Raw genomic sequence first — 27272 nt, 5'->3', positions numbered from 1 at the left:
GGGGAGTATCTGGGAGCACTGGGGGAGTATCTGGGAGCACTGGGGGAGTATCTGGGAGCACTGGGGGAGTATCTGGGAGCACTGGGGGAGTATCTGGGAGCACTGGGGGAGTATCTGGGAGCACTGGGGGAGTATCTGGGGGAGTATCTGGGAGCACTGGGGGAGTATCTGGGAGCAGGAATTTGGGAGAAGTATCTGGTTGTGTACAGGTGGCCCATGATTTCCCATTTGTTATGTATGAAATTCCCATGTGGCACTTCCAGTGATTAGCTTCAGACTGGAGCCTCAGCTCATGATAGATAAAAACATAGTGAAGGAGATTTGAGGAACTGGATTTAGCAGAAACAGGAAGATGAAGATTCACACTGTGTAGATAATGAACAGACAGCTGGTGTGTCACTTTAAATCAAGATGAGATGGACCTTTCATGCAGCGAAAGCCGTCCGTACACAGGCCAACTCACTTCTTGGGGATTGGTGCTGCTTCCATTACATTTTTTGTCAACTCACGACATGTCTCAGCTCCCTGTCTGCCAGGCTGCCAAATCTCCAGCACCTTGACACCACCACCTTGCACTCTCCACAGCACCAGCCCCTTCTGCCCAACCCTCTCTACAGCCCCTTCTGCCCCCCTCCACAGCCCCTGCTGACCCCTCTCTACAGCCCTTTCTGCCCACCCACTCCCCACCTCCCACAGCCCTCACTAGCCCCCTCCCACAACAGCCCTCAGTCGAGATTGGGGCCTTCAGCAGATGAGTACCTGGCCGACAGCAGGAAGACAGAAGGCCACACTAGACCACGTCCCTCCACTGGGGAAGCTCCTGGGGAATGTGAAGAGAGCGTTCCAGAGGGCAATGTTGCCCCCGCTATACATTTATTTATTGTTCACAAACTGAATTTGCAGCCCCTGCTACACTAACTCCACCAATGACACAGGGCAGAGTTCAGAGGACCCTTGATAGAGCCTTTACCGCACTGATTAGTTTGCCTGATGCACACAGGCTGAGGGGGATTCAGATGGACACCAAACCCCCCGGTGTACAATTCCATCAATGCCCTGCCCTGGGGTCTGAAATTATAATTGTTAAGCAGACAGTTTCTTTGTATTGTATCATACATGCCTTTCAGTTCCTGATTACAACTTCCCCTTTCAATCCTTCACAATAAAACAAAACGCTCTTTTAGAAAAACCTTCCAATGATGAAGAAAACCACAAGCCTTCAAGAGGCAGGACTTCAGATGACCATCAGCCAGAGGGGTAATGAACTCTTGGTACATTGGCGAAGAGGCCATTTTGAAGGTATTTTGGAAAGTACTTTAGTTCCTGTTTCAGTTGTAGTTTCTCTTTCCAACGTTTAGTCATATTTTAATTGTAGATTTTGATTGGTAATCTGAGTTGCATTTCATAATTTCACTCTGGTTCCAATCAGGCAAGTTTATCAGAATATTGGCAAATATTGAAAATCTTCCCGTCTCCGTATATATAACCCAAGATCTGAATCAGGTCCCATGGAAGTTCTGATGCATGAACCTATGTGGGAATTGCCTGGGAAGCTTCAACTTCTGATGGGCAATTCCCCTGATTCCCGGGATCCTCCATGAATGTCTCCAACTTTGGACAATTCCACAGTACTTAACTGGATAAGCTACCCAGGGAATGTTAGACAGAAAAAAACCTAGTTTAACACCTGGGTAACTCTGACCCCCCAATCACTCATACTGACCCCCTGACACACCCCTTGACCCCCGACTACCCCCAAATCTCCGATTATACCCCCTACCAACAGACTACTCCACCAATCTGACCCAACCCTCACCCACCTGCCTCCTCACCCACCTGCCTCCTCACCCACCTGCCTCCTCACCCACCTACCACCTTCCCTACCTGCCTCCTCACCCACCTACCACCTTCCCTACCTGCCTCCTCACCCACCTACCACCTTACCTACCTGCCTCCTCACCCACCTGCCACCACACCCACGCTACCCACCCTAACCATTCACTCATTCATCCACTCACCCATTTAAACTTACCACACGGCAGCTACTGCAGTAAAAAAGGGGGGGTGTTGTGTCTTACCCCTGACTTTACAGCTCTGTGGCAGAGTTCTCCGAGAGACACTGCACTCCACATTTCTGGGAAAACTGGGCTCGGAAGACCTGGCAAGAGAAGTGGAACAGTGTCGAGGCAGAGCCATGCTCAAGTGGAGTGACAATCGGACACTGAATGCCGTTCCTCGGAAGATCAGGGCCATTACTTTTTGAAAATGTTTCTGCTCTCTCCTGACTCAAGGACACAACTGGTGCTGAAAGATGCGAATTTGATGCTTGAGCAAGAATTGGGATATTGAAGGGCATAAATGAGGAGAAACTGTTTCCAGTGGCCGGAGGGTCAGCAATCAGAAAACCGAGATTTAAGGTCATTGCCAAAGAACCAGAGGGGGAGATGAGTAACTTTGACTCTACAAGTAGTTATGGTCTGGTTAGTGCTGCCTGATCAATGGAAGCAAATCCAATCGTAACTTTCAAAAGGAATTGGATAAATACTTTTGAAGGGTTACTGGGAAAGAGGAGATTGGGAATAAATGGATAGCTCTTTCAAGGAGCTGGTATTGGTATGATGGGCTGAATGGTATCTACGTTCATCCTTTTTAATTTCCGACATCTGGTTCTACAGGGGTGTGCTTACTGAGCAGTGACGGTTTAAAAGGAATGTTTCAACCACTATAACCTGAGATTCTGCTGACTGCAGAATAGATGTTCGAGGTCTCAGTTTGGGTGAGTTCCAATTCCACATGCAGCCAGCAGCCTGAGGGACAGTTTACCATATTCAAGTTTGAACACACCTCAGATACACTCGTGCTGCACTGGAGCTCACGCTGGTGAACATAGAGCTCCTTTCAGGGAGAAAACCGGTACAACAAGGCTGACACAATGAATGGTGCAGTCAGTGCCCGGGCCGGAGAATCTGTTTACTAAAGCACACAAGGGCGGCAGGGTTTATGTTTTACTCCTGGATCGTGGCAATGTCGACATTTATTGCCCATTCTTAGTTAGCCATTCAGGTTGATGTTGGACTGTCTCTGTGAACTGCTGCAGTTTTTCTGATCATGACAATATTTCTCATTGTTCTGTCTTCTAGCATTTGTCTTACTCTTGGGTCTTTTGCTCAGAACTTCAGAGGGTATTAAGAGTTAGCCATGCAGTGCAGGACTGGAGTTACATGTAGTTCAGGCCAGGTGGGTGAGACAAGTTCCTTTCCCCAAGAACACTGGTGAAGCAGCTGGGAATGGTTGCTCCATGCCCAGTACCAATGAACCTGGTGGCAGAGTTCTTATTCTCCCCCAATCCTGCAAGTGATACAGGGGATCTGGGATAATGCCAAATATTTCTCTCTCAAACATTATCACTAAAATGGATTAACTGCTCATTATCACATTGCTGTTTATGGACATTTGCTGTGCACAAAATTGGTTTCTGCATTTCCTACATTACAACCATGACTACACTTCAGAAGCACTTCATTGACTGTAAAGTGCTTTGAGACATCCTGTTGAAAGGTGCTATAGAAACATAAGTTGTTCTTTACTTTCAAATAAGATATTGAAACCAACCTTCCACCTGTTTGGGGTGAAGGCACTGGTTGTAAGATTCAAATCCCACTCGATAACCTAGTCAGACCATCAGGCAGCCAGAGGGCCGGAGATTTTTTACAAATTCTGCCTGGCTATTTCTGAGTGAGTGGAGCAATAGATAAATGAAAATTATCCACTACATGATAGTGTGTAAAATTAAAGCACATTGGATTGGGGTAATGTACTGGCATTGGATTGAGAATTGGCTAGCAGACAGGAAACAGAGAGTAGGAATAAATTCGGTCTTTTTTGGAGTGGCAGGCAGTGACAAGTGGGGTACCGCAGGGATCGGTGCTGGGACCCCAGTTATTCACAACATATATCAATGATTTGGATGAGGGAACCAAATGTAATATTTCCAAGTTTGCTGACAACATAAAACTTGGTGGGAGTATGAGTGATGAGGAGGGTGTTAAGAGGCTTCAAGGCGATTTAGACAGGTTGAGTGAGTGGGCAAATACATGGCAGATGCAATATAACGTGGATAAATGTGGAGTTATCCATTTCGGTAGGAAAAACAGAATGGCAGAGTATTATTTAAATGGTGATAGATTGGGAAATGTTGATGTACAAAGGCACCTGGGTGTCCTTGTACACCAATCACTGAAAGCAAACATACAGGTGCAGCAAGCTGTTAAGAAGGCCTTCATTGGCCTTCATTGCGAGAGGACTTGAGTACAGGAGCAAGGATGTCTTACTGCAACTGTACAGGGCCTTGGTGAGACCGCACCTGGAGTAGTGTGTGCAGTTTTGGTCTCCCTACCTAGGAAAGGATATACTTGCCATAGAGGGAATACAGCGAAGGTTCACCAGACTGATTCCTGGGATGGCAGGATTGTTGTATGCGGAGAGATTGGGTCGACTAGGCCTGGATTCACTGGAGTTTAGAAGAATAAGAGGGGATCTCATTAAAATGTATAAAATTCCGACAGGGATAGACAGACTAGATGCACAGATAATGATTCTTCTGGCTGGGGGTCTAGAACGAGGGGTCACAATCTCAGGATACGGGGTAGGCCATTTACAGCTGAGATGAGGAGAAACTTCTTCACTCAGAGGGTGGTGAACCTGTTGAATTCACAGAAGTCTATGGTGGCCAAGTCACTGAATATATTTAAGATAGAAATAGATAGATTGCTGGACTCTAAAGGTGTCAAGGGTATGGGGAGAGAGGGGGAGAATGGTATTGAGATAGAGGATCAGCCATGATCATATTGAATGGCAGACAGGCTTGAAGGACCGAATGACCTACTCCTGCTCCTGCTCCTATCTATATTGAGGCAATGGTGGAGCGCAGATTCACTAGGATGCTGACTTCAAAAAATACAAATATGAAGAAAGACTCAGAAATCTGGAGATATTTTCATTAGATATGAAATTATGGGGTGATTTAATACAAGTGCTTAGGCTCGGGAGGAATGGGATAGAGTAGGTAGAAACAGACTGTTTCCTGTGATCAAGGGAGATAATGAAGGGATACAAGTATAAACTTAAATGGATGAGACCAGAAAAAACAATTTTGTACAAAATTAGTGACTGAAACAGAGTGTCAACACTTAGAATAGAGAGATAAGTAACACAAGGAAAAGGAGAACAAGGTGAGAGCCTGGAATTGGAGTACAATTCATGTCAATGTTAAAGACCACCACAGACCGATTGGGCATGTTCCTGGGTAGGAATTCCGTGTGACTTTGTGGCTCTCACACTTGGGTGATTCTAGGAACTGTTAAGCAGTCTTACCTTAGCAGCTTTACTCAGATATTTCAAGGTTGTGGGAATGGGTTAACTGGGTAATCTGTGGGCTGGCACCACAAAAACCACAACTTGAGATATGCAGATAACATTGTACTGATTGCAGAGTCAGAGGAGGCGCTACAGAAAATTGTAAAGAAAATAAAAGCAAAGAGTGAGGAACATGGATTAAGAATGAATGTGAAGACAGTGATGATAAGCAGAGACCTATCCCTGGAAGTGAACATTGGAGTAAATGGACAAGTCCTGGGATGTGAAAAGGTTCATGTTCACAGTCGATGGGAGATGTGATTCTGAGACCCACGGGAGAATCGAGATAGTCAAAATCAGCTTTGTCAGAATAAAGGGCACGATAACATCAAAGAAACGGAACCAGAATCTGAGGAAAAGAATGCTGAGGTATTACATTTTTTCATCTAAGCTATATTCCTCAGAGACAGGGACAACAAACAAAGAGACTATTGATAAGCTGAATGTATTCAAGATGTGGACATAGGGGAGGATGTTCTACATATCCTACATAGACAGGAAGACCAATGAGAAAGTGCTGGAAACAGCAGAGAGAGAAAGATACAATATCTTGGTCACATCATTCAAGTAGCCGATAAACAGAGACAGTTACTGGAGGGAAGATTGGCAGGAAACGTAGGAGAGGGAAGCAGAGGAGGAAATGGCTGTCGGATATCATGGTCTGGTGCAGCTGATCCATGCGGAATGTATAATGGCAGCACGGGGCAGGCAGAGGTGGTGATCCATGGCCGTCAACCTTCTGGGAAGAAGATGACACCAAATGAATGGGGAAACTACAGAAAAACACAGCTGGTTCACCAATGTCCTTGTAGAAAGGAGCTTGCCACCCCTAACTGTTCCAATCTATACTTGACTCCAGCTACGTACCACAATGTCTAGTCCTAAATCCAAATCAATAACATACAGTGAACAGAAGTGGTACCAGAATTGAACCCTAGGGAGCACCATTACCCACTTCCAAATGCTATAAAGAGCTGCACTTATCTTCTACTCTCATTTCCCTTTTAAACTGATTTCCCACCCTCCCCTTCATTACATAACCTTTCACCTTCTCCACAGTCCAAAGGTTTTCTAGAAGTCCAGTACACAGTATCCACAGCATTTCCAAACTTACCAGAGAGCTCTCAGACTTGTCAAGCACAATCTTCTTTTTGGAATCTGTGCTGACTATTTCTAGTCATTTCATCTTCATCGGGATAATTTAATCTCATCTTCAATCTACGATTTCAAAAATTTCCCTGCCAGAGATGTAAAATGAGCTGGGCTAAGATTACATGGGGTAGGTCTGCCTTACTTTTTGAGCGTGAGTGTTACACTGACCAGTCTCCAGTCCTTGTGCACACTCACATCCAATAGGCCCCTGAAATATCATTTTAGGGCCTTCAGTTTTTTTTATTCTTTCATGGGATGTGAGCACGCCGGCAAGATCAGCATTTATTGCCCACGCTTAACTGTCCTTGAGAAGGTGGTGGTGAGCCACCCCCTTGAACCGCTGCAGGCCATTTTGGTATAGCTGCACCTACAGTGCTGGTAAGGAAGGATTTTCAGGTTTTGACCCAGTGAAAGAATGACAATATAGTTCTAAGTCAGGATAGTGTGTGGCTTGGAGGGGAACTTTCAGATTATGGTGTTAAATCTGCTGCCCTTGTCCTTCTAGGTGGTAGCGGCCACGGGTTTGGAAGATGCTGTTGAGAGATCCTTGGTGAGAGGCTGCAGTGCACCTTGTATTCAGTACCCACTGCTGCCACTGGGTGTCGATAGTGGGAAGAGTGAATGTTTAAGGTGGTGGAGAGAGTGAATGTTTAAGGTGGTACAGGGAGTGCCAATCAAACTGGCTGCTTTGTCCAGGATAATTTTGGGCTCCTTGAGTGTTGTTGGGACAGTACTCACCCAGGCAGATAAGCAGAGATTATTCCATCACACTCCTGACTTACACTTTGTGGCACTTGTGCTTCAGGGAGTCAGGAGATCAATTAGTAATTGCAAATTCCTAGTCTCTGATCTGTTCTTAAAACCACAATACCTATATGACTGGTCCAGTTAAGTTTAGTAATCAATCGCAACCCCACAAGATATTGATGCTAGAGAATTCAGCAATGGTAATATCATTAAACATCAAGGGGAGATGGTTAGAATTCCTCTCATCAGCCATGGCTCAGTTGATGGCACACTTGCCTCTGAGTTACAAGGTTCTGGGTTCAAGTCCCACTCCAGGACTTCAGCATAACAGTTGAGGCTGACATGCCAGTACAATACTGAAGGAGTGCTGCACTGTTGGAGATGCCATTCTTCAAATGAGACATTAAACCAGGACCTCAGATGACTGTAAATGATCCCATGGCTCTATTACAAAGAAGAGCAGGGGAGTTATGCCTGATGCCCCGGTCAATATTTGTCCGTCAACCAACATCACAAAAACAGATGATCTGGTCTATATTACTGTTTATGGGATCTTGCTGTGTGCAAATGTGCTGCCAAGTTTCCTACATTACAACAGTGACGATACTTCAAAAGTACTTCACTGGCTATTAAGCACTTTGAAATGTTCCATGCTGATGAAAAGTGCCATATGAATACATTGTTTTCTTTTTTTCTTGTTGGAGATGGTCAATGGATTGAGGACACTATCCTGAGGAACTCCTGCAGTGATGTCCTGGGACTGAGATGATTGACTTCCGACATCCACAACCATCTTTCTTTGTGCTAGGTATGACTCCAACCAGTGGAGAGTTTTCCTCCGATTCCCATTGACTCCAGTTTTGCTCGGGCTCCTTGATGCCACACTCGGTCAAATGCTGCATTGATGTCAAGGGCAGTCACTCTCACCTCACCTCTGGAGTGCAGCTCTTTGGTCCATGATTGGAACAAGGCTGTACTGAGGTCAGGAGCAGTGTGGCCCTGGTGGTACCCATAGCTCTTCAACCATTTCCCATAGCACCCTTGGGCATAACCCATCAGGTCCTGGCACCTTGTCTTCCACTAGTTTAACTAACAAAAATAATACTTTCCTTTTTTTAATCATTTCTCTTGAAACACTTCCTCAATCTGTTATTGTTGCCCTATCCAGCCCACTCAGACAGCCTGACAGCACTTTGAATATTGGCTGTCTATAGCCCTGTTGCAGCATTTCAGAACAAGCATTTCCAGATCGAGATCACACACAATAGACTGAAACAAACCTGACCTGGAGGAGGGCCAGGGAATTACACAGCTGGAGGAATTTTGGAATTTTGATGACATGTTTTAACGGCAGGGATTTTCCGATTACGCCCACGGCCAGGATTGTCTGCTGCCGCAGAAAGTCAATAGGCTTTTGGATGGCTCTCCAAATTTTCCATTCCCGCCCGCAATAGGCCCATGATCGGAAAATCCCAACCAAAGAAACTAAAGTGCTGATTGGAACTCTGGATTTATTACCTGTGAAAGGATGATACGGGAAATGGTTGAAGAACTATGGCCAGACCATACAGGGAGGCGATGGCGTAGTGGTATTGTCACTGGACTAGTAATCCAGAGACCCAGGGCAATGCTCTGGGGACCCAGGTTTGAATCCCATCATGACAGATGGTGATTATATTACTGTGTATAGGATCTTGCTGTGAGCAAATTTGTTGCCAAGTTTCCCACATTACAACAGTGACGACACTTTAAAAGTACTTCACTGGCTGTTAAACACTTTGAAATGTTCCATGCTGATGAAAAGTGCGATATAAATACATTTTTTCTTTTTTTTCTTGTTGGAGATGGTCATTGGACTGAGGAAAATACCCTGAGGAACTCCTGCAGTGATGTCCTGGAGCTGAGATGATTGACCTCCAACATCCACAACCATTTCCCTTTGTGCTCGGTATGAATCCAACCAGCAGAGAGCTTTTTCTTCGATTCCTATTGACTCCAGTTTTGCTCGGGCTCCTTGATGCCACACTCGGTCAAATGCTGCTTCATGTCAAGGGCAGTCACTCCCAATTTGAATTCAATAAAAATCTGGAACTAAAAGTCCAATGCTGACCATGAAACCATTGTCAATTGTTGCAAAAACCCACCTGGTTCACTAATGTCCTTTAGGGAAGGAAATCTGTCGGCCTTACCTGGTCTGGCCTACGTGTGACTCCAGACCCACAACAATGTGGTTGACTCTTAGCTGCCCTCTGAAATGGCCGAGCAAGCCACTCAGTTGTAACAAACCGCTACAAAGTCACAAAAAAGGAATGAAACCGGACAGACCAACCAGCATCGACCCAGGCACTGGAAACGACAACAGCCTGTCGGCCCTGCAAAGTCCTCCTTACTAACATCTGAGGGCTGGTGCCAAAATTGTCTCACAGACTCATCACGCAACAGCCTGACATAGTCATTCTCATGGAATCATACCTTACAGATAATGTCCCAGACACCATCACTATCCCTGGGTATGTCCTGTCCCACCGGCAGGGCAAACCCAGCAGAGGTGGCGGCACAGTGGTATACAGTCGGGAGGGAGTTGCCCTGGGAGTCCTCAGTAGCGACTCTGGGCCCCATGAAGTCTCATGGCATCAGATCAAACATGGGCAAGGAAACCTCCTGCTGATTACCACGTACCGCCCTCCCTCAGCTGATGAATCAGTGCTCCTCCATGTTGAACACCACTTGGAGGAAGCACTGAGGGTGGCAAGGGAGCAGAATGTACTCTGGGTGGGGCTTCAATGTCCATCACCAAGAGTGGCTCAGTAGCACCACTACAGACCGAGCTGGCGGAGTTTTAAAAGACATAGCTGCTAGACTGGGTCTGTGGCAAGTGGTGAGGGAACCAACAAGAGGGAAAAACATATTTCACTATCCTCACCAACCTGCCTGCCACAGATGCATCTGTCCATGACAGTATCGGTAGGAGTGACCACCGCATAGTCTTTGTGGAGATGAAGTCCCACCTTCACATTGAGGATACCCTCCATCGTGTTGTGTGGCACAACCATCATACTGAATGGGATAGATTTCGAACAAATCTAGCAACTCAAGACTGGGCATCATGAGGCGCTGTGGGCCATTAGCAGCAGCAGAATTGTACTCGAACACAATCTGTAACCTCCTGGCCCAGCATAACTCCCACTCTGCCATTACCATCAAGACAGGGGTTCAATGAAGAGTGCAGGAGGGCATGTCAGGAGCAGCACCAGATATACCTAAAAATGAGGTGTCAACCTGGTGAAGCTATAACACAGGACTACTTGTGTGTCAAACAGCATAAGCAGCAAGTGATAGAGCTAAGCGATCCTACAGCCAGTGGATCAGATCTAAGCTCTGCAGTCCTGTCACATCCAGTCATGAATGGTGGTGAACAATTAAACAACTCACTGGAGGAGGAGGCTCCACAAATATCCCCATCCTCAATGATGGAGGAGCCCAGCACATCAGTACAAAAGATAAGGCTGAAGCATTCGCAACAATCTTCAGCTAGAAGTGCCGAGTGGATGATCCATCTCAGCCTCCTCCGGAGGTCCCCAGCATCACAGATGCCAGTCTTCAGCCAATTTGATTCATTCCACATGATATCAATAAACAGCTGAAGGCACTGGATACTGCAAAGGCTATGGGCCCTGACGATATTCTGGTAATAGACTTGTGCTCCATAACTTGCTGCACCCCTATCCAAGCTGTTCCAGTATAGCTACAACACTGGCAACTACCCGGGTATATGGAAAATTGCGAACTATGTCCTGTACACAAAAAGGAGGACAAATCCAACCCGGCCAATTACCGTCCCATCAGCCCACTCTCCATCATTAGTAAAGTAATGGAATGGGTCATCGACAGCGCTATCAAGTGGCACTTGCTTAGCAATAACCTGCTCACTGATGCCCAGCTTGGGTTTCACCAGGGCCACTCAGCTCCTGACCTCATGACAGCCTTGGTTTAAACATGGACAAAAGAGCTGAACTCCTGAGATGAAGTGAGAGTGACTGCCCTTGACCGAGTGTGGCATCAAGGAGCCCTAGCAAAACTGGAGTCAGTAGGAATCAGGGGGAAAACTCTCCGCTGGTTAGAGTTCTACCTAGCACAAAGGAAGATGGTTGTGATCGTTGGAGATCAGTCATCTCAGCTCCAGGACATCACTGCAGGAGTTCCTCAGGGTAGTGTCCTCGGCCCAACCATCTTCAGCTGCTTCATCAGTGACCTTCCTTCCAACATAGGGTCAGAAGTGGCGATGTTCGCTGATGATTGCACAATGTTCAGCACCATTCGCGACTCCTCAGATACTGAAACAGTCCATATCAAAATTCAGCAAGATCTGGACAATATCCAGGCTTGGGCTGACAAGTAGCAAGTAACATTCACACCACACAAGTGTCAGGCAATGACCACCTCCAACAAGAGAGAATCCAACCATCGCCCCTTGATGTTCAATGGCATTCCCATCACTGAATCCCCCACTATCAACATCCTGGGGGTTACCATTGACCTGGTCTAGCCATATAAATACTGTGGCTACAAGAGCGGGTCAGAGGCTAGGAATCATGTGACGAATAACTCACCTCCTGACTCCCTAAAGCCTGTCCACCATCTACAAGGCACAAGTCAGGAGTGTGATGGAATACTCCCCACTTGCCTGGATGAATGCAGCTCCCACGACACTCAAGAAGCTTGACACCATCCAGGACAAAGCAGCCCACTTGATTGCCACCTCATCCACAAACATTTACTCCCTCCACCACCGATGCACAGTAGCAGCAGTGTGTACCATCTACAAGATGCACTGTAGGAACTCACCAAGGCTCCTTAGACAGCACCTTCCAAACCCACAACCACTACCATCTAGAAAGACAAGGGCAGCAGATAGATGGGAACACCACCACCTGGAAGTTCCTCTCCAAATCACTTACCATCCTGACTTGGAAATATATCGCCATTCCTTCACTGTCACTGGGTCAAAATCCGGGAACTCCCTTCCTAACAGCACGGTGGGTGTACCTACACCACATGGACTGCAGCGGTTCAAGAAGCACCTCACTACCACCTTCTCAAGGACAACTAGAGAGTTGAGAAAAACAGAAAAGCTGTTCGGTAGACGGAAGGCTACAGATAAGGAAGCCTCAAGGGAAACTATGCCAATCATGGGAGAGGGAGAATGGAAAGCTACTGAAAAACCTATTTTTGTCAACAGAAGTTATGATAAGAGCAGTGAAGCAGGTGGTGCAGTGGGTAATATCCCTGTTTCTGAGCCAGAAGCTCTGGGTTCAAGTCTCACCCAGACTTGATGGCCAAGGAAGGTGCATTCATCACACAGCCAAACAGGTTGATTATCGACATGTAAATCCTTCTCATACACCTAGAGTAGGTGGTAAGAGCGGGAGAGTCTCCTGATCAGCCTGAACCATATGGTAACTGCAGCACAACAGCCTCCCCATTTAAAAGACTCCTTGTGCAGGTTCATGCCATGGGATGTACTCTGTGGCCAGTGTCCCCCTTGATTCCAGGGAGTGCCAGAGACAGGAAGAGTAGGAGCAGCCATTGTAACGTGAAGAAAGTCAGACTAGAAGAACACCAAGCAAGAAGTTGAGGAAGTCATCTGAAGCAGAAGAAATTGCCATTCTCAGTTTTGAGTTGTGTTGCTAACTTTAAAAGAGTTTATGGATATAAAACTTGTTGTACTTTCATGTTAATAAAGTTTTCTAGCTAATTGCTTTTAAATCTTGTTTGATTCCACCTCATATTACCCTAAAAAGACAACAGTCAAGGAAACATGGGAAATGGCAACAGACAATCATTTGTCAATCAACCTGTGTCTTGCTCAAAGGGAGAAGATTGTACAAAAAAACACAAAGGTCTAGAGTTCAAAACCCCAGCCTGGCTCCAGAATGCTCTTCTCTGTCTTGTCTAACTTGCCCCCTCCCAAACCCCCATGTCCACCAGTCTTTGATATGGCTTTTGGTGGACAATTATCTTGTTTTATCTTGTTTTACTAATAGTTGCTCTGGCAACCAAATTAATGGACATCACTCTTGTGCAATTGATTATCTTAAAAACAGATACTTCCCATTTTACCTCATCTGGCTTTAATTACTTAATATCAACAGTGTCAGCATTAAAGCTGTTTTTATGAGACTAAGATGAGGATCCTGCACGTGAAACTGATTCTAAAGATAAAGTTAAAAACTGAAAGTTCCTTTTCCTGAATTTCTCAATAATTGCAGCAATGAAGAGTTTGATAGTCAATTCCGTGAATTGGAAATCCCCTCGGTTATGTCAATTTCAGGATAGATCCTGACATTAATGTAAGGTTTCTACAGATCTTGTCCAGCAGGACACACACACAGAGCACAACTGTACAACCCCAGTCTGGGGCATTTCCCCTTCTAAACTTAATTAGTACTTGGAAAATCAGAGATTAGGGCACATCAAAGTCTGCATTCCTCCTCGTACTCATACTGCACATTGGGTCTGAATGCTGCGCACACTGGTCTGCATTTTTATCATGTAGACCATGAGAAGGAAGACCGTGCATTTCCGACAGTGTGGAGTTCACTCAGCCCTGCGTCCACCTCCCCAACAATGTAGCACTCCCTCAGTCCTGCACCTCCTTCAGCCCCCCACAACCTCTGCCCCACCCTGCCAACAGTGCAGCGGAGCTCAATACTGACCCTCCAACAGGATGGTGCGCTCTCATATGAACATACGAATTAGGAGCAGGAGTAGGCCACTCGGCCCCTCAAACCTGCTCCGCCATTCAATAAGAACATGGCTGACCTGATTGCAATGTCAAGTCCACATTCCCCAATAACCTTTCACCCTCTTGCTTAACAAGAATCTATCTACCTCTCCCTTAAAAATATTCAAAGACTCTGCTTCCACTGTCTTATGAGGAAGAGAGTTCCAAAGACTCACGACCCTCTGAGAGAATAAATTTCTTCTCATCTGTTTTGAATGGGTGACCCCTTATTTTTGAACAGTGACCCCTAGTTCTAGATTCTCCCACACGAGGAAACATCCTCTCCACATCCACCCTGTCAAGACCCCTCAGGATCTTATATGTTTCAATCAAGTCACCTCTTATTCTTCTAAACTCCAGTGGATACAAGCCTCACCTGTCCAACCTTTCCTAAAAAGACAACTCTCCCATTCCAGCTAGTGCAATAATCCTTATCTGAACTGCTTCCATACATCCAGACATTCTTGCTTGAATAAAGGTGACCAATATTGTACACAATACTCCAGATGTGGTCTCACAAGTGCCCTGTATAACTGAAGCATAACCTCCCTACCTTTATAATCAATTCCCCTTGCAATAAATGAAAACATTCTATTAGCTTTCTTAATTACTTGCTGTATTTGCATACCAACCTTTTGTGATTCATGCTCTAAGACACCTAGAGCTCTCTTGCATCTCAGAGCTCTGCAATCTCTCACCATTCAGATAATAAGCTTCTTTTTTATTCTTCCTGCCAAAATGGACAATTTCACATTTTCCTACATTACACACCATTTGCCAGATCTTTGCCCACTCACTTAACCTATCTATATCCCTTTGTAGATTCCTTATGTCCTCTTCACAACTTATTTTCCCACCAATCTTTGTGTCATCAGCAAATTTAGTAAACATTCCTTCAGTCCCTTTATCCAGTCATTTATATAAATTGTAAAAAGTTGAGGTCCCAGCACTGATCCCTGTGGCACACCACTCATCACATCCTGCCAACCAGAAAATGACCCATTTCTGCCTACTCACTGTTTCCTGTTAGCGAGCCAATCTTCTACCCATGCCAATGTTACCCCCTACACCATAAGCTTCTATTTTTTGCAATAACTTTATCAAATACCTTCTGGAAATCTAAGTACAGTACATCCACCGGTTCCCCTTTATCCACAGCACCTGTTACTTCTTCAAAGAATTCCAGTAAAATGGTTAAACATGATTTCCCTTTCACAAAACCTTGTTGATCTGCCTGATTGCCTTGGATTTTTCTGAATGCCCTACTATAACATCTTTAATAATAGCTTCTAACATTTTCCCTATGACAGATGTTGAGCTAACTGGCCTGTAGTTTCCTGCCTTCTGTCTCCCTCCCCTTTTGAAGGAAGGAGTTACACGCTATTTTCCAATATAATCAAACCTTCCCCAAACCTAGGGAATTTTGTGAAATTAAAACCAATGGATCAACTATCTCACAAGCCACTTCTTTCAAAACCTAAGATGCAGTCTATCAGGACCTGGAGATTTGTCAGCCCGCAGCTCCAACAATTTGCTCGGTACCACTTCCCTGGTAATTCTCTTTCCTTCCTTCCCTTCCATTTCCTGATTTTCAACTATTTTTGGGATGTTGTTTGTATCCTCCATAGTGAAGACTGATACAAAACACCTGTCCAATTCATCTGCCATCTCCTTACTTTCCATTATTAATTCCCCAGACTCACTGAGATGATTGGCCTCCAACAACCACAACCATCTTCCTTTGTGCTAGGTATGACTCCAACCAGTGAAGAGTTTTCCCCGATTTCCATTGACTCCAGCTTTGCCAGGGCTCCTTGATGCCACACTTGGTCAAATGGTGCCTTGATGTCAAGGGGTATCACTCTCACCTCACCTCGTGAGTTCAGCTCTTTCGTCCATGTTTGGACCAACACCGATTTTTAAATATTTACCAATGTTGCCACTTTACCTGCTTCCTGTGCCATGTTGTCTTCATGACTGTCCTCATGGCCCACATCCCAGTACATCCCAGCAGTGGTTGCTTCACTGAACTCTAAAGAGAATTCAGCCACAGGGATGTGACCTCAACTCATCACACACAACGTCAAAGGTTCCCAGCCAGGGTCTTCAGCAGCATTTACCTCCTGTTAAAAATACAAATATTAATCAGTTACATTGTCTCCCAGAGGAATTCTTGCACCCACCCAACCTCTTGGTCAGAATGTCCAGTCAGAAGCCTCACGCAGACTGAGGTGAGTTATAATATGACAACTTGAGGAACCATCTCCTTCCTATCTGAGGTCAAAAAACACAGGCCAGATTTTCTGATCAGTGTATTTTAACCCTGATATGAACTTATTCAGAATGTTTGCATTTAAATAACCCACTCGAAAGATCTGGTTAAGTTGGGGTGCCCAAATTTTCTAAACCTAATCCAGGGACACAAAGTAGCCAGGACAGAAAATGTGCTGGCACAGATTGTAAAGGAAATATTTTCAGCAGCCTGGGTTTGAACAGCTGCATCATGAATGTAAAACAAATGGACGTAGAATTTCTACAGAAGCGTTTTCAGGCATCATTTATAAAAAATACAATCAAACTGATTAAGACCATCATCACCTATATGGCCCAGCCTGTGTTGGCTCAACCTGGTGGGAAAAAAACACAGCATGTTCAAGCCCTAAGAACAGCTTTACGTAAACTGTGTTCTTTTATCAATGTCCTGCCCCACTCAAAGTGGAAAATACTAACTGTCAAATTGAATATAATACAGATGTTTCTTTTCCAGTTATTGGTAAATATGGAAAATCTTTTGGATGCTGCTTGAACAATTAGCTATGACACTCTTTGGACAATAACATTTCAACATTACACCAGGTCTTGAATCTTGCATGTGTCCTATCTCATACACCATTTAGTCAGCATTGTAGCCATAGCAACTGCAAATGTGCAGAACCATCTACATGATAGTTAATAGCAATGACAATAGAAACATTCTAGATCTTTCTTTTTAACGTATTTATTATTCAGACATTTAACAGGCACCTTTATCCAACTTAAACTGCATACTCTGCTGTACCTCACTTACCCAAGAGGTATATTCAAATGGAATTAAAAGTAAGGGTATTCAGGGACTCTTTCGGAGATGTTGTTTGCTCAGGGACAAGGTATATCATCTGGGAACTGTTCCTCGAAAATAGGGACGTATGGTCATCTTAAGTTAAGTACAAAGGGTAAATCTAGGTGTGCCCTAACTAAGATGAAATGGAAGCAGCCGCCATGATTGAGGCGTGAAATGAACCATCAGTCTCATTTCCTGTTTACAAGCTTCTCCTTTTTGGTTAGTGGTTTTGTAACTATGAGTCTGAACTGAACTCCTTCCAAAACTTGTTCAAACTTAAAAAGAAACAGAAAGCAACAAACAAGGAAAAAGAGCTCATTGGAACGAATGGCAGAGAGAAGAGCGAGCCTCTGCCTGGTGGGCATTCCTGAAAGAGAAGTGACAGTCAAATAAACACAAAAAGAAAACACTAAAATAAAAACTAAACACTGGAGATGTTGGGAATCTGAATTATAGACTGAAATTTTTTTTCAATATTCTGAAGAGACCATTTCGCTCTCCATGTAACGATGCTCCATTCTCTCAAGGCATCCAACACCCACTTCCCTTCTCATGTAAGTGCAAAAAGTGCAAAACTGCCCCTTTAACTACTCCCTTCCCAACACTCAGGGCCCCAGGCGAAAAGGCAATTTATGGTCAGGATATCTAGATCGGCAAGCGGCAGGGGGGCGGGGCCCACTCACCGACACATAAAGTGATGCGGGATGACGTCGGGTGGAACTCCCGATGTCACCCCCTCCCCGCCGATGGGGGCGCAGCCAAATCAGCTGTGCGCCCACCGACCTGTCAACGGCCAATTGAGGCCATTTAATAAGTAATTGAAATAATTAATGGACCTACCCGTCCAACCTTAAGGCTGGCGGACAAGCCAGGAGCCCTGGCGGGCTTCAGATAAAGCATCAAACCTCATCCATGGGCGGGATGAGGTTTCATGAGGGTTTTTAAAAATTGAATAAATGTTTGATTATAAGTGATGGACATGTCCCAACTCGGGGCCATGTCAGGGAAATGTTATTTTTGCCCCTTCATCATTTTTGAATTTGGCACAGATCTCCCTGAGGCAGCACTTGGCCTCAGGGAGATGAGTGAGCTCTTTTGCGTGCATGCATGAAAGAGCGCACTCTCGGTTGAGGGAATTCCCCCTCCCTCGCACAGGGAGCGCATAGTGCTTCCTGGCAGACGTCACGCTGGGCAGGCCTTAATTGACCCGCCCGCGTAAAATGGTGGCACGCCCCCAATTGGGGGCGGCGATCGGAGGCACATCCACACACGCCCGCTCCTGCACTTCCATCCCCCAAAGGAGGCAAAGTTCTTCCCTATATGTACTTCTTTCAATTTGGTATATTCGATTCACAGTTCACGGTGTGTTCTCCTCTACACTGGAGAGACCAAATACAGGCTGAATGATTGTTCCGCTGACCTCGAGCTGCCAGCCACCTAGCATTTTAATTCTCCATCCCACTCACTCTCTGAGCTCTCTCTCCTCGTTCTGCAGGTTCATATAAAGGTAAACAGAAGCTTGAGGAAGAGCACTCTACAATCTTCCAGACACAATACTGAGCTCAACAATTCCCTTTTTATTTTGAACAGCAGGAGAACTGGCAATGATATTGCTGCCATCATTCACCTTCTGACGGGCACATCTTTTGTTTCTTTACTAGTCCCATTATCATCCCGTTTTGAACCATCATTCCTTTTATCATTTAATTGGTGAGGCCAACTTTGGAGTATTGTGTGCAGTTCTGGTCGCCTAACTACAGGAAGGATATCAGTAAGATTGAGAGAATGCAGAGAAGATTTACTAGGTTGTTGCCGGGTCTTAAGGAGTTGAGTTACAGGGAAAGATTAAACAGGTTAGGACTTTATTCCTTGGAGCGTAGAAGAATGAGGGGAGATTTGATAGAAGTTTACAAAATTATGAGGGGTACAGACAGAGTAGATGCGAGTAGGCTCTTTCCACTTAGATTAGGAGAAATAAACACGAGAGGACATGGCTTTAGGGTGAAAGGGGAAAGGTTTAGGGGGAACATTAGGGGGAACTTCTTCACTCAGAGAGTGGTGAGAGTGTGGAACGAGCTACCATCTGACGTGGTAAATGCGGGCTCACTCTTAAGTTTTAAGAATAAATTGGATAGATACATGGATGGGAGAGGTCTGGAGGGTTATGGACTGGGTGCAGGTCAATGGGACTAGCGGAATAATATTTCGGCGCAGACTAGAAGGGCCGAATGGCCTGTTTTCTGTGCTGTAGTGTTCTATGGTTCTATGGTTCTAATCTCTCCTGCTTTCCAGTCTATCACAGATCTTTCCTTTTGTCTTTCCTCCTGCATCTTTCTCCCCACCCTTCTACCCCATTCCTATCCTCATGCATTTTTCCACTTCTGATGAAACATTAACTCTTTCCACAGATGCTGCCAGACCTGCCGATTAGTTCCTGTATTTTCTAATTTTGTTCTTTCAGTCAGAATGTTCCAACTAAAGCAGCAGGCTATTAATGAAAATAAATATTTGTTGTGATCGATGAATCATTCCTATTACATTCCTGCACTGACTCAGGGATGGAGAGGATCACCTCATCATTCACTGGGGTAAGGCATTAACCGGCGAAGCCATTCAGCTCAATGCTCTGTGGCTGGTTCCCTGGTTTCTGCCAGGCTGAGGATAGCGATTGTCCACCAGATCCTTGAGAGAAAGAGTGGGATAATTGTCCAGTGTTCCCAATCCATCTGGACTTGCATTGAGTAGACTGTGGATCTGGACAGGCTTGTGTTCAGCTGTGAAGCCCCTGCAGGTGAATAGCCTGTCAATGCTCACTGTCATGGCTCATACAAAGAATGAGTCATTCAGTGATTATAGGAAGGTGAGTCTGAAGGGCAGAGGGGATGTGTTCAAAGCCTCAGAAGGTGTGAGAGCCCAGGAGTGCTGTCACAGAGCTTCTCATCTCCCAGAACTGAATATTTTTCTGTTAGTGAAATGTTGATTCACCTTTACAAGTTTTATATGATAGTTCATATCAGATTAGAACCTGTGCAGTGGGTGGAGAAGAGATAGCTCAAAACCACCCATGTTGAGTAAGTCATTTGTTCTGTGTGTATGCACAATGAATAGTAATGCTGGGGATTTCCCTGCAGACAGACAGACAGACCTGCTGAACTGAGCGCAAATATCAGCAGTTCCATGGACGGGGAATGGTTGTCATGTGAGGGTAATTTTGCCATTAACCTGAAGCATTAGAGCATCAACTCCTGGAGGTGAAGATTTTGAGTGCAAACCATAGTCCCTAGCTCTAATGTGACACACAATCGCAGACCTATGAAGTGCAGTGTGATGATAGCAATTGCTGAGAATGCTTTATCTCGAAATACACTGGAACCAGGAGCTGGACCTCCTGAAGGATGGGGAGAATTATAAAAATCTGGACAAACACATTGTAGTCTTCGCAACAGAATCAGTCAGTTTAACTTTGGTGGTGGAAAAACTTCTAGAACCAATAACTTGGGACAAAATTAATAGTCACATGGACAAATACAGGTTAATTAAGAAAAGTCAGCATGGATTTCTTAAGGGAAAATCATATTTAACTAAGTTGCTGGAGTTTTGTTTTAAAGGTAACGGAGAGGGTTGCTGAGGACAAGGCTGTTGATGTGGTGTACAGGGACTTCCAAAAGGCATTGATATAGTGCCGCACAACAGATTTGTGAGCAAAGTTACAGCTCATGGAATAAAAGGGACAGTAGCAACATGAATACCAAATTGGCTGAGTGACAGGATTAATGACCTTGGTGTACAGGGCACAATTTCAAAGTTTGCAGATGATGCAAAACTTGAAAGCATTGTGAACGGTGAGGAATATAGCGTTGCACTTCAAAGGAACGTGGACAAGTAGATGGAATGGCCAGACAGGTGGCAGATGAAGTTCAATGCAGAGAAATATGAAGTGATTCATTTAGATAGGAAGAACATGGAGAGATAATATAAAATAAAGGGTACAATGCTAAAGGGAGTGCAGGAGCAGAGGGACCTGGGTGCATATGTGCATAAATCATTGAAGGTGACCGGACAGTGTAAAGAATCTATTTTTATTTTTCTTGGACTGTGGCTTTAAAAACTACCACGGCTGCAGTTGAAAGATACGTACACTGGAACAGGATGTGAAATATCCAATGTTGCTATCTCCTGGAACAGAATGTGTCAAGTTGGACAAAATGGCGCCGGAAAGGGGAACTGCCTTGCAACAACATTTTAATTGGCTCCTGATCAGGTGACCAAGGTTTTGTGTGATAGCAGTGAGCAAAGTGAACACACCTAAAACCTTTCTCTCCTGTGTGTGTAAGATTCCAGTAAATCTACAAGGCTTGTTAGCTGGTTCTTTTCTTCACATCTCTGTAACCTGCTCTCTCTGAAAACCCCCCCATCAAGAGGAAAATGGGAAAACCACCAATAGAGACATTGAAAAGCAAGTTTTTAACCAATGAACTACAGACTGAACGTGCTGGAAGACCATCTCATGCCATTAACAATGAGCTGCAAGGAATTTGGGCAGACATCAATCAAAAATCAACCCATCTAATCCTGTACTCCAGGTTGGTGCTATTAAAATGTTTTATCTCACCCTTAAAATCCATGTTTTGTATGTCTTTTGTGTGTGTGCGTGTGTTTGTTTGTGTATAGGGGTTAAGAAAGGGTAGAGTTATAGAGTTAAAGGTTAGCAGTTCATATTTCTCTCTTTTGCCACTGGTTAAGGACAATTTGTTTAATAACAGTTATTTACTTATTAAGTTTACAAACCTGGTGCTCGTATTCTGTTAACCTAAAATAAACAGTTTGGTAGAATTGGGTCAGTCTGGTGGTCTAATCAAACTTTTCACATTAGGCTCAGCTTGGGGAGCAGTGGGGCTGATATTACAGCGCACTATCCCCAGTGAGTCGTGACAACTGGTTGAGAGAACGGTTAATAAAGCAGAGAGTATCCTGGGCTTTATTGAAGGGGCTTAGAGTACAAAAGCAAGGAGGTTATGTTGAATTTGTATAAATCACTAGTTCGGTCTCAGCTGGAGTATTGCGTCTAGTTCTGGGTGCTGCACTTTAGGAAGGATGTGAATGCATTAGAAAGGGTGCAGTAAAGATTCAGGAGAATGGTTCCAGGGATGAGGAACTTCAGTTATGGAGACAGATTGGAGAAGTTAGGACTGTTTTCCTTGGAGAAAAGAAGGTTGAGAGGAGATTTGATAGAGGTATTCAAAATCATTAGGGGTCTGGACAGAGTAGATAGGGAGAAACTGTACCCACTCCTGAAAGGATCGAGGACACAGATATAAAGTAGTTAGTAAAAGAAGCAAATATGATATGAGGAGAAACTTTTTTTCGCAGCGATCGGTTAAGGTTTGGAATGCACTGCCTGCAAGTCTGTTGGAGGCAGATTCAATCAAAGCATTCAAAGGAATGTTAGCCATAGAGGACGAATGTACAGGGTTACAGGGGAGAAGACAGGGGATTGGTACTAAGTGAATTGCTCACTCAGAGTGCTGGTGCAGACACGATGGACTGAATGGCCCTCCTCTGCACTGTAAAAATTCTATGATGTTGTGAGAATCAAGACAGGGCTATTGACATGGGGAACACACTCCCCCCACCTGACCATAGTGTCACTTCTCCCATCCCAGTGTCTTCCTCTCCCCCTCCAGCTTCCTACATTGCCAGTCTTTCTTTCATAATGCCCCAACCCTGATCCACAGTCCTGATGCTATCTTTAACTGCCCTCCTCACCTGTCCAGGGATTGCTGTCTTTATCTGACCCTCATATTCAAATGTTGCTTCTCTAACTGACCTTTGGCCTGTCCTGATGTTGCCATCTCTAACCAATCCAATGGCAAAGGAAATTATAGGAAAAAGTTCAAACGGAAAAATGACAAAGGATAAAGAGAAAGTGAAAATAGGGAAAAATAAGGGAGGAGAAAGAGAAGTAACAGGGGAGAGGTGCTGAAGGAAGGAGCGGTCAGACAGACAGAAACCAAACACTATTGTCACCCTTGGCTTTACTATAGATTATTGAGTCAACCTTCTGGCTTTGACCAAAACTTTGATCCCAGCTGATGACACCCTGTCCTTTACTGAAACCTCTGTCTGGCCCTCCCGGACCACAATAACAATGTTGTGGCCCTTATCACCAAATCCCACCTCGATCATTCCCCTACTACTCCAGCACCACCTTCTCCTTTGAGCCCCTCACTCTATTCCACTACACTCCCTCTAAAATTTTCATACTGTCCCATCCATCCAAAGTTTCTCCCAAAGATATCCCTCCATCTTTTCCACCCTCAGCTTCTGCATTGAGCCACATCTCATTTGAATGTTTCAATATTAATCTCAATCCATTTCGCATTCTCCCCTTTGACCCCATTGCTGCCTGGTCCCTCTATCTTTCCCTTATGGTCATGGGCATCCCCCTGACCTTATCCTCTCCCGAGCCTCTCTACCCTCATTGTCTCAATCACAGACCATGCCATTTCCGACCACTTCCTACTCCTCACCACCCACATTCCCCTTTCCCCTCCCAACCCAACATCCTTTTGTATCCACCCCAAACTCATTAGGAAAGTGCTTTCAAACTCCCAACTCTCTAGTCCTGGGCCCACCATTTATCCTGATATTTCTGCATTGGCCAATCTGCCCAGTCACTTCCCCATCTCTATACTTGACAGCTTATTCCACAGTAAAAACTTTACTCTCTCCCTTTCTTGTCATTTCCCAGTATTGTTTCCATTTTCACTCCCCCAATTCAAAGGGACACAGTCTTGAGCCTATCTGGCACAGAACTGAGCCAATCACTATGCAGCTTTCCTCTCAGTCACTCACTCCTGCATCATCTGGAGAGCAAAGTTAACTCCCCAGCTCTTTTTCTCCAGGTCCATATCCCTGACACTATTCCCCCTGTCCCTTCCATCCTCACCTCCAACAAATCCAAGGAGCTCATGGACTTCCTTGTCACTAAGATTGAGACCATTTGTTCAGCTGTCTCTGCCACAGTCCTCCCTTCCTCAGCCCAATAATCTCATTGAATCATAACATTTTGACAGGGCTGGACAGACTGGATGCAGGGATGATGTTTCCTCTGGCTGGGGGGGTCTAGAACAAGGGGTCACAGTCTCAGGATACGGGGTAGGCCATTTAGGACTGGGATGAGGAGAAATCCCTTCACGCAGAGGGTGGTGAACCTGTGGAATTCTCTACCACAGAGGCTGTGGAGGCCAAGTTACTGAATATATTTAAGAAGGAAATAGATAGAATTCTAGACTCTAAAGGCATCAAGGAGCATGGGAGAGAGGGGGATTATGGCGTTGAGATAGAGGATCAGCTATGATCATATTGAATGGCGGAGCAGGCTCAAAGGACCGAATGGCCTACTCCTGCTCCTTCCTTAGGGCTCATTCTTGCACCCACCCTAAACTCACATCTTTCTCTATTTTCTCTTCTATTGCCTGTCATGCCCTCTCCAAGATCAGCTTGGCCATGAGACTCACCTTAGCATTAAACTGCTGTCCTTCTGGCCTCCCATTCTAGCCGACTTTGTAAATGGCTGTTTCCTCAGACACTGTCCTCCTCCCTTTCACAGCCTCTGTCTTCACGCCCTCCTCAAAAAGCCTATCCTTGACCAGTCATTGTCAACCACCACCCCATCTCCAACTTTCTTCCCAACAACACGTTGTTGCCTCCCAAATCCACAGTTCATTTTCCTAACTCCAGATCTGAAACCCTCCAATGGAGTTACTACCAAAACGACAAGAATGGGACACCATTTTAGAATGGTTTTATATTTCGGCACAGCACCTTGGGATATATTTTCTAAATTATATCTATTTCCTTCTTAAATATATTCAGTGACTTGGCCTCCACAGGCTTCGGTGCTAGATAAATGTGATAGATAAATGGAAGTTGCTGTTGAAGGGCAGGAGGGAGAGGGATAAACAACAAGGCCCATGTATCACAGGAAATGCAAAGCCGGTGGTAATCGGGTGCAGAGTTTAATTATAGTCATGGCTTCCTGAGAAAAAACTTAATCTGATGTGCCTCACTTGTGCTAGAGACCCGGTCCACTGCTCCCGTCTACTCTCTGAAACACATTCAGAACCACAATTTGCTAAATTGATAGAATCACAAGTTAAATATAGTAATAGTGATAGTTTTGCTGCACCGGTCACATCCAGCTTGAGTGAGAATATCTCCTGCTCACAATAAATTACTCTTGAAATGCAGCCATTAGCGCACTGAAAGCACATCACCTCTCCAAGCTGCACCTCCCCTCAATGCAGGAAACCTGTGGGATCGATGGGTTTGTGCTTCACAGTCACACAGGCATCTCCACCAAAATGTGGACTTTGTGCTGAGCAACACCAACCATTGAGAGCTGGAGCCATTTGATCGGCTTCCAGATGTTTCTGGGAGATATGGATCACCCAGTGCTGGAACACCAGGCACTGTGGTCTGGGACTTCTCTCTGACCCTACTCCCCATGCTCTGGTTCAGTCTGTCCAGAACCCCCACCATTTCCAGAACATAAATAATGAGATAAAAACAAAAAACTACTGCGGATGCTGGAAATCCAAAACAAAAACAGAATTACCTGGAAAAACTCAGCAGGTCTGGCAGCATCGGTGGAGAAGAAAAGAGTTGATGTTTCGGGTCCACACGACCCTTCAACAGAATAATGAGATTGGTGTCTGATCTCTCTAACTCCCTTTAGAAAGGGCCTATCCTTAAATGCCAAACTGTTAGCATTATAACTGGCCTGACAAACACCTGCCAAAAAGTCAAAATGAATTTCCTGGTGCCTGATTCATCTGTTAATTAACTTGCAGTTTGTAAATAGCCCCCATGAAGAGTTGCAGGGTGCAGATGTTTGGAAGTGTTGGGCAGTGAGCAATCTTTCCCAAACTTTAACCACAGGGAAACGGTTGAGTAGGTCTGACAGTCAGAACTAGTCAGTCCCTGAGCCACTGGCACCAACCTTCACCCACACTGAAGGCAACAAGATAACAACAATGTGAATAACTTTGTACAGCGGAGGCTGCACAGGGTGAGTCCTGTCAAAGCCCCACCATCCCTGCTCACATCAGACAGATGCAGCCCCAGCTCCCCGCACCCCAACCCCAGCCACTGCCCCTGCCCCTGACCCTTACCTGGAGGGTGACTGCCCCAGGGAGAGGGGGCAGAGCCGGGGCTGGACCCGGAGCTGGAGCTGGAGCCGGGGCTGGAGCTGGATCTGTCCCGGGACCGAAGAACCGGCCGCTTGCGCGGTGTTTGTGTGAAGCCGGAGGGGTTCAGCAATGAGGAAGTGATCCAGAGGATGTGGGTGGAGACAGAGCGAGTTCCAGCGCAGCCCGGGCACTGCCCACACAGCACGGAGTGTCTCACCTCCCTCTGTCCCTCACTCCCTCCCTCACTCCCTCAGCCTCCCTCCCTCACTCCCTCAGCCTCACCTCCCTCAGCCTCCCTCCCTCACTTCCTCAGCCTCACCTCCCTCTGTCCCTCACTCCCTCCCTCACTCCCTCAGTCTCACCTCCCTCTGTCCCTCACTCCCTCCCTCACTCCCTCAGCCTCACCTCCCTCCCTCTGTCCCTCACTCCCTCCCTCACTCCCTCAGCCTCACCTCCCTCTGTCCCTCACTCCCTCCCTCACTCCCTCAGTCTCACCTCCCTCTGTCCCTCACTCCCTCCCTCACTCCCTCAGCCTCACCTCCCTCCCTCTGTCCCTCACTCCCTCCCTCACTCCCTCAGCCTCACCTCCCTCTGTCCCTCACTCCCTCACTCTCCCTCAGCCTCACCTCCCTCTGTCCCTCACTCCCTCCCTCACTCCCTCAGTCTCACCTCCCTCTGTCCCTCACTCCCTCCCTCACTCCCTCAGCCTCACCTCCCTCCCTCTGTCCCTCACTCCCTCCCTCACTCCCTCAGCCTCACCTCCCTCTGTCCCTCACTCCCTTTCACCTCCCTCATTCCCTCAGCCTCACCTCCCTCAGCCTCACCTCCCTCAGCCTCACCTCCCTCAGCCTCCCTCACTCCCTCCCTCACTCCCTCAGCC

The 27272-nt window shown here is 45.7% G+C and overlaps 1 protein-coding gene across 1 annotated transcript in view; it reads right to left on the bottom strand.

Annotated features, from left to right (window-relative positions):
- Positions 1-26528, bottom strand: part of lrrk1 (leucine-rich repeat kinase 1) — a 179755-nt gene extending 153227 nt beyond the window's left edge. Inside the window, exons 1-2 of the mRNA XM_078530495.1 lie at positions 26375-26528; positions 16047-16221 (exon numbers count right to left, since the gene is read on the bottom strand). Of these exons, the coding sequence (XP_078386621.1) occupies positions 16047-16104 (58 nt within the window). The 5' untranslated portion in view covers positions 16105-16221; positions 26375-26528. The remainder of the gene's footprint in view (positions 1-16046; positions 16222-26374) is intronic.
- Positions 26529-27272: the final 744 nt, after the last annotated feature.

Source organism: Cetorhinus maximus, chromosome 26, assembly GCF_964194155.1.
Source record: "Cetorhinus maximus chromosome 26, sCetMax3.hap1.1, whole genome shotgun sequence".
Lineage (NCBI taxonomy): Eukaryota > Metazoa > Chordata > Chondrichthyes > Lamniformes > Cetorhinidae > Cetorhinus > Cetorhinus maximus.
This window is presented reverse-complemented; position numbering and strand designations above follow the sequence as displayed.